Source organism: Rhincodon typus, chromosome 27 (genome assembly GCF_021869965.1).
Source record: "Rhincodon typus isolate 14 chromosome 27, sRhiTyp1.1, whole genome shotgun sequence".
NCBI lineage: Eukaryota > Metazoa > Chordata > Chondrichthyes > Orectolobiformes > Rhincodontidae > Rhincodon > Rhincodon typus.
This window is the reverse complement of record NC_063358.1, coordinates 22,009,387-22,018,173: the sequence shown is the minus strand read 5'-3', so window position 1 is coordinate 22,018,173 and position 8,787 is coordinate 22,009,387. Positions and strand designations below refer to the sequence as shown.

The 8,787-nt window shown below is 40.3% G+C and overlaps 1 protein-coding gene across 1 annotated transcript in view; it reads right to left on the bottom strand.

Moving 5' to 3' along the window:
* Positions 1 to 6,837, bottom strand: part of LOC109919325 (chloride intracellular channel protein 4-like) — a 109,515-nt gene extending 102,678 nt beyond the window's left edge. The window contains exon 1 of the mRNA XM_020519317.2: positions 6,402 to 6,837. Within this exon, the coding sequence (XP_020374906.1) occupies positions 6,402 to 6,470 (69 nt within the window). The 5' untranslated portion in view covers positions 6,471 to 6,837. The remainder of the gene's footprint in view (positions 1 to 6,401) is intronic.
* Positions 6,838 to 8,787: the final 1,950 nt, after the last annotated feature.

Genomic DNA, 8,787 nt, shown 5'->3' with positions numbered 1-8,787 from the left:
CTGCTCCTATGATGCTGCTTGGCCTGCTGTGTTCATCCAGCTCTACACCTTGTTATCTCAGATTCTCCAGCATCTGCAGTTCCTACTATCTCTGGAACAATTATCAAGTTGAATTAAGAGGCAGCAAACCTTTCAATCATAGGGGGAACATTGTTAAACTCACCTTTCTGTAACGTTGGGATGGAGTACATGAAGTAAAATACTCCACCCCATGGTCAGTTATTGTGTTTTTCCTTTCTTCTCTGAAATCCTCATCAAATGACTCAGATTCGACTGGATCTTACAGGAGGTACTGGCCACTTATGGGCCTTTGATGAATATTAACCATTGTTCCTTTCAGACTCAAGAATTGTCAGAAGAAGTGCTGCAACTTGCAACAACAAGTATCCATGGCACTTTGAAAGTAATGAGTTGCTCTAAGAACTGAATGGCTACCCACATTATCTTGAAGCATTTCACAAACCCAAATTACTGATACTTTGAGTACTGGATCACTTCAATCAGTTTCATGTTACATATCTGGTTACCTTTATATTATAAAATCAATTGCATGACACATTTTAAAACTACAAAGCAGGATAAATAAATCAGCAAGAAACATGGATTTCTTTACAAATTGTATTCCTTAAATAAATGCAAGTAACTCAAATTGTTTCTTTTTTTATGGTGCAGAAAGCTCACAGATTACCAAATTTAAATACAGTCAGTAGAATTTTCTTTAGATGTGAATTGGCCAAATGACTAGACAATTAAAGTGCCATCTGTTTTAGATCTGACTCCAAAAATATGAAATTCACAAGCTGTGAAAACTGCTACACACAGTTTAAATACATAACCTCAGGGCTGCACACTATTATCATTTCCTGTAAAATAAATGCCTCTTAAAACAGGACTTCCATTCTTGCAATGTCTGTGCAAAGGTTTACTCCCAAATATTTCAACATGTACCATAAAGCCTCAAGTACACCAGCTTTCAATTCTGGCAAACATCCAATTTTAATCAAGCTCACTGTACAACCACAAGCCCCTTCTACGGGTCCTAATTAGAGCTCTACATTTATAAATGGAAGCTTAGACGTCAGAGAAATTTTGACACCAATTTACATAACATATTTAAAATAAAGATGCAAATTTTGCTCCATTCTATAATGACAGGGTTATGTCATTATAGACAGGACACTATAGACAGGACAACGAAACTGTTATACATCTCTGCTTAGAATAGAAAAGAACAATGTTGTATTTTGCAATGAACAATAGGATGGAAAGATGAGAGTTGTTAATACCCCCGAGTAGCAGTTTTTAAACATACATTTAGTTTTATATATTTTCAGGTCTCATTATTTTTCACTTCCTTTGAAACATATTACATTTCTTGTTACTGATCTTTCCACCTTTACTTCACCATCTCATGCCTGACATGATCTTTTAATTTTTCACCAAGATGCAATGCCCTTGAGTCTCCTTTCACCTGTGAATGTGCTCAGTCTCTGCCAGCACAAAGGTGTGGCATTTTCTCCTATTTGCATTGCACAGGCAAACATAATTTTTAAAAAAAATACATTTCAATATCCTTTCTACTTAAATTCCTTAGTCCTTCTTCAGATTTTCAGTTCAGGTTCTATTTCTAAAGAATGAATTCACATTTAGATGGCATCTTTCATGGCTATAAGATACCCCAATGTGTTTTAACAATGAAATACTTTTGATGTAAAATAATTTCTTGCAACATAGCAACGTGGCAGCTAATTTACATACAGTAAAGTCCCACAAAAAGCAACATGAAAAGGACTGGAGATTCTGTTTTAGTTGGATTGGTTGATAAATCAGTGTTGTTCTGGACACTTGAGGAAACTCCTATGCTTTGCAAATAATGCTGTAAGATCTTTTGCACCTGAGCAGGCAGATATAATGTTATCTGACATTAACAGTAACTGTGGCAAGGCCAAGAGAATATTGGCATGCCTGTGACAGGCAGAACAAAAATTAAAAAGCAAGAAAGTGGCATATCAGTGAAAATGTGTTGGGTCAGTATTTGAAGGACGTGCAGTTCCCTTTCTATTTATGAATTAGAACTCAGTCTTTTCAAGGCTGCAGTGTTTTTATCATTGCAATTTTTATTTTCCTCAAATAAAACATTATTTGAAAACCAGAAGCTAAATTCAAAGAATGCATATTTCTGCTTGTTGTATTCACTGACACAACGGTATTACAGATTATTCATTAGTATGCAGACATGTTGTCCAGGCTCCCTAATCAATAAAGTACATTTTAAACTTTGATAAGTAGCCATTTCTAAAGTGATGATGAAGGTCGTGAATATCAACCTCGTTTTTATTCATTCAGGTTTATATTAGGCTTTCTATTCTGCCTGGACTTCTGTTGAGGATGTGACAAGATGAATTTCAAACTTCTTATTCACATTAAAAGAAATTAAGCTTTTGGTAACCATTCACAGACTGAAGAAATCTCACTGATTCAGAGAGTATAGTATCAACATTGCAAATCCTAAGTAGTGCTCATTAGCATTCTTCTTAAAAGAACGGATGTCACCATGATTAAAATGCATTACATAGCATTTCTCTAACTTACTATTTTATTAATGAAAGGATGTTACAGGCTTCTTGTCAAACTAACTGAATTCACCTCATTACGTCTTCAATTAAAAATGTTAAAATATTATTTAGTCAGATGCAATAAAACCTCACAAAGTTGTTCAAAGGATGGTTAAAGGCTTTGAGTCAGTCACTGTTTGGTGAGACGAAATAGCGAAGTGAAGCGAATCAAGGGAGGAAGTCTCACAAGACAGAGATGGAGCACCCGAAAGCAAACTATTTGATAGTGAAGCAGTAGAAATGCAGCACAAATGATTAACGATGTCGACAAGCAGTGCCTTAACTTGCTGGTGTCTGTACCAAGCTGGGGCAATGTGAGATGATCCAAGCTTTGAAAATGAAAGGAGTCTGCCGTCTTTGCCCAGTTTGGCCTACATGTGTCTCAGGAAATAAAAATAACTCTCAAAAGGGGGTTCAGAAAAGATTTACCAGGATGTTGCCAGGAATGAAGGGTTTGAGTTATAAAAATAGGCTGGATAGGCTGGGATTATTTTCACTGTAGCGTGGAAGGTTGAGGGGTGACCTTACAGAAGTTTATAACGTCACGAGGGGCATAGATAAGGATGGAGGAGTTCAAAGCTAGGGTGCCGATTTTTAAGTGACAAGAGAAAGATTGAAAAAGGACATGAGGAGCAACTTTTTTTACACAGAGAGTGGTTCATGTGTGGAATGAACTGCCAGAGGAAGTGGTGGATGCAGGTACAGTTACAATATTTAAAAGACATTTGGATAAGTAAATGAATAGGAAAGGTTCAGAGGCAAATGGGCCAAACGCAGACAGGTGGGACTAGTTTAGTTTGGGAACATGGTTGGCGTGGACCAGTTGGACCAAAAGGTCTGTTTCCATGCTGAATGACTCGATGACTCTTTGAATAGAGTACCTTGAAGTCACTTTTGCTGAATGACTCTGTCTCTATGTAAATCAATCAAACTGAAAATGTACATAGAACTACAAGACTTACATAGATGAAGAGACCTGCAGTAGTATTCCAAATGAGTTATCATTTGTGAACATTTGGCATGAGGGAGTTGGCTTAGACAGTGTTAAGCTGGGCATCAAAGGGACAAGAACATGGACAATGGTTTCAGCTGCAGCAGAGAGAGGGAGAGACTTGGAAACAGTTGTAGAGATGGCAAGAAAATAACTATATATAACATAAGTTTTGAAAAGAAGAGGTAGCTCAGTTTGAAGAGAAACATCAGAGTGATGGAAGTGTTGATGAGAACAACAAAAATCACATTCAGTTTTACAATGAAGAAAATTAGCTTGGGTCCATTGGCAGCACTCTTGCCACTAGATCAGAAGATCATAGGCTGAAGCTTGAGTATATAGTCAAATTTGTCTGTGAAGTAAGTAATAAAGGGGTGCTGTATTATCTGAGGTGCCAGTTATGAGATGAGGCATAAATCTGAGGTCCTGTCTGCCTACTCCAATTCAAAAGACATCCATCGCATTATAGTCAAAGTTTGTCCTCCTGTCCTGGAAACCATCCCTTCCTCAAACCACCATCAAATAACAGTGGGTGAACTTATGGTGACAATGGACAATGGGGCAAGGGGCTGCATTGTGCCAGGAACAGCCAACTATTAGCTGCTGCCCATGTTGCTGTTCTTATTAAGGAATATTACCCCAGGTCCAGGTGTTGCTGGTCAATCATAGGTCTAGCAGCTCAGCAGCACTGCCAGGAATGGTGGTCAACACTGGGAGTAAACCTGGAGGAGGATGGTGCATCATCACAACATTTGGGGGATAGAGTCAGGGGTCAGTCAAGGAGACCCTAGACAGGTGTTGAGGCGGGGGAGGGGATGGTAACAGGGTTAGTTAGTGAGGACAGACAGCAGGGATTGGCCCTTTTCTGGCCCATTGACTATTCCAAAAGGAGGTCCCATTTCTCTCACCACTGTCCATCAGAGGCCACCAGAGATTACCTGGCAGTCTCCTTCCACCCCACCTCACATGTCACATTATCCCCCACCCAATCCTGTTATGGAGGCAGAGAAAAGCCATTAATTGGCCACTTAATTATTTCAATTAGTCTCTGGGTGAGAGGGCCAACTACCTCTGGTAAGATAGCATGGTTGTAGGAAAATGGCATGCACCCTACCTGCTAACTTCCCTTGCCATCTTATGGATCTCCTTCCCCACCGTATCCACTTACCTGTCAGCCTCATATACCCCAGATGCCTGGAAATACCCAGCCCCTGCTTGTTTGGTTATTTTCATTCATTTGTTGCTTATGGAATCTTGCTGTGCAGAAATCTTCTGCCACGTTGCATCACAAGAGACTGAAGTTGTACTCCATATGTGCCAACACCATCATTGCTTGTAAAAGGCTGTGTGACATCCTGATGATTTTATCCGGCGCAACAATAATCAATGAGAGTTGCCAAGCTATTCAGCAGTCCTGCGTTACATCCAGATCTGAGCTCACTCAATGCTCACAAAATGCACAGTAGCCACTGAATGGATGAGGAACAAAAACAAAATCTATCTGGAATTTCATCTTCTGTGCCAACATACCAATTGATCAGCTATTTCCGCATGACCTAGACTAGCCCAGCCTGCTTTCTTCAGCCCCACGTTGGCCAATATATCCCTGAGCCATTGAACAGTTAACAGGGGTGGGTTTTCTTTTGCGGGGGGGCGGGGGTTTACATGTAATCATTCTGATATTTCTGTCTGTTTGCCGGATAAACTATTTTCCTTAGACAGATCACTGGAATCATGATTCACTAAGAACTTCGTGACCTAACTTACGTGGGGAGGAAAACAAACTTTCTGAAGAAGGGTCCAGACCCGAAACGTCAGCTTTCCTGCTCCTCTGATGCTGCTTGGCCTGCTGTGTTCATCCAGCTCCACACCTTGTTATTTCAAAGAAAAAACACTGCTTTGGGGTGGGGGGTGATTGAAAAAAATCCACATTTGTGCTTATCGTTCCGTTATGACCGCCCCATGAATGGTAATTTGAGTGCTCATGCTGGAAACCATTCTATCATAAGACTTTTCATAAACCACACCCAAAAACCCTCTCAGACAATATAAAAATTAACATATTTCTTTGCTGAGATAATGTAATCTGAAGTCATAGCCTTTGTGCATGGAAGCGGTTAACTGAGCTCAGGGCATTTTCTTGTAGTTACTGAGCGGATCAATTCGTACCTACCCAAAGAAACTGTTTCGTTTTCACAACCTTCCAGCTGGCAGGTTTGGTCTAATATCGATCTTAGCTGGCTTCAGTTATGGAAAAGGAATTCTAGTCAATGGGGAGTGGTCTCACGCCATCAATGACCCTTGCTTCCACAAAGCGGGAACAAGTTTCACAGTAGTGCTTGAATTACACTTAAAACAATGAGTTCTAAACACCACTTTACACAAAAAGAAACTGTCACAAAGACAACGGTGCTCTATCTAACTGTTTCTCTGAGTTGGCAGCTGTGAAGAAATGCATTAAAATATTGACTGCCCAGCACTGTTTCGCGTACGCTCGAGAATATCACACAATTGTAACGAAGCTTGAAAGCAACACAAGGCGGACCAGAAATAGAATTAAATTATAAATTCTTAACTGGTTCAGTACAAAATGTTATACTTTGGAACACAGTTCTATTTTTGATACACAACTATCCACTGTCGTTTGTTCAGCGGTAACATTAGTTTTGGTTAAATATAGAAATAGACTTATCTTGGTGCGAAAAAGCAATGAGTATAAGCAGAGCCAAGTGCCTCTCAGACAGCTGAATGCTGGCTGTTTCTGGAATAAAGAGTCAGATTCTGGTATATCCTACCTTAACAAACAACTCTATCAAAGGATCCTTGTGTCCGTCCACTCCATTCTGTGGGGTCGAGAGAGCCATGATGAAGAATTTCAAGATTTCCAACAGTCCACTGATTCGGACTTTTCTCCCAAGTTTACAGACTTGCTCGTTTTCTCTGTCTCAATTCACAGCAGCTGCTGCAAACCTTCCTTAAGCGGATAAGCGATTCCGTCTTGCTCCTCTGAGCCTGTTCAAACAGTGCTGTTCTTGGTCTGCCTGCCTGTAGTAATATGAGTCTCTCTCTCCAGTGAGATGCTTTCTTTAGCCACGTCCTGGGGAACTGGGTGGCGAAGTCTGGAGCTGAGCAGTTTCCTCTGCTCACTCTACATGGTCATTGTGTGGAGCACAAACTCGCTGAGAGAAAAAAAAAGCAGCTGGAATATTTAAAGCCGGTGATGTCATGCAGCAGAGGGAAGGGAGAAACTGAGCAGGCTTGTGGAGAGCGTCAAAGCACAAAGCAACAGCAGCCAACAAATCAGATATAGCTAGACCAAAAATGTACAAGTCTGGGTTATACCTAAACTTATCCACTGTAATTACACTCCAGCTTGCTGATCAGAGAGTCTAAGATGTCAGGGAGCTGGGAAAATCCCCATATTGCAATGTAAAAATGTAATCTCTCACCACATTTTTAAATCAAGTAACAAGCAGAGTTTTTTTCTCCCCTAGCTACAATCCTTTTCTTCTTTTGTGTTGTAGTTTAATTCTCCTTCTGATTTGCAGTGTTTTTCTTTGTTAAGGGTATAAAATAAACAGAAGCTTCTTTGCGTATTCTTTGAAGAAACTGTACTGTTGTTCTAATGTAGCACAGATCTTTGAATATTTGATTCACAGAAAAATGCTTAAGAGAGCATTTGGGTCTGTTATATTGTCAGCCAGACAAATATTGGATGGATGTGCAATTCAATCATTAAACCAATACAGATGATTAATGTAATTAGCTACCAAATATTATCCAGAATTTTTTGTTAAACTGATTGTCAGGTTAATTACAACATTGTCAGATATTAATACAACTGAACATTTGATATTCCAGGATGTTTCTCCCATGGATCCAATGTAAAGTTTTATTGGAATATACAAGAGGTTTCCTTAAATCTCTGCAAATTCAATGAAATGGAAGGCAGCAGTGCATTAATATTTGTGAGACAGTGCTGCTGTTGCCAGAGGGTCAACACTTTAGGAGGCAATGGTGTCTCTGCCAACCAGTACAGACACTGCCACTCATAATTTTGTCATGACCATGAGGAAAGTACTACACTCAATTGGATCTCCAGTACTATGCATACAGTGCTGAAAGCCTCAACATATTTTCAGAATAACTTCAAGCAGAAACAATCCTGTGATGCAAAGAGACATGCATAGGTTGCATTTTTATAGAATCCCAACAGTAGAGGTAGAGGCCATTTAGCCCATTCAGATTGCAACAACACACCGAAAAGCATCCCACCCACACCGCCAACCATCCCTGTAATGCCTTATTTACCATGGCAAGCCTATAAATCTCTGGACACTACAGGTAATTTAGCATAGCCAAACCACCTAACCTGCACATCTTTGGACTGTGGGAGGAAATTGGAGCACCCAGAGGAAACCTACACAGACACAAGGAAAACGAGCAAACTCCACAGAGGCAGTCACCCAAGGCTGGGATTGAATCCATTCCCCTGGTGGCATGAGGCAACTATGCTAACCACTGAACCACATTGCATATGTAGTTAAACATATAAAGCTGACTGATGGAGTTGGGAAATGGCTGTACATTGGTACAGTAGAGGCTGTATCTCGGAGGGGGAATAGTCAGGGTTTACTATTTTTTTCTTATTTATATAATTAACCTGTTCAGATATGTTATTACACATCACTGGAACAGGTGGGGCTTGATGCCGGACATCCTGGTCCAGGAGTAGGACAGTATCACTTTGTCACAAGTGGGCCTATACAACATCATCTCCTGCGTCTTCGTCCTCTTCTCTTATCTCCTGTTCCTCGCTCAGTGAGCTGTCTCCTTCACTGGCCTTACTGCCCCCAAGGTCCACGCCTCTCTGGAAAGCCATGTTATGGAAGCAATCACAAAAACACAGAACCTTGTAGGCAGCTGTTGGAGGTTGCTACCTAACAAGTCCAGCTATTGGAATTGCATCTGTAGAAGTCCAATGGCCTGATTAGTAGTGATGATATTGATAGCATTGTCTCTGTATCTCTGCATATGACTTCTTTAGAGGTATCAATAGCCATCGCATCTCACCTCACGCAATGTTGAACAATTGAACTTACTATTTCAGCTATACAAATACTGGCTAATGTCAATTAGTGCCAGCTGCACAAGGAATTACCACCTCTCAGGTAGGTATAT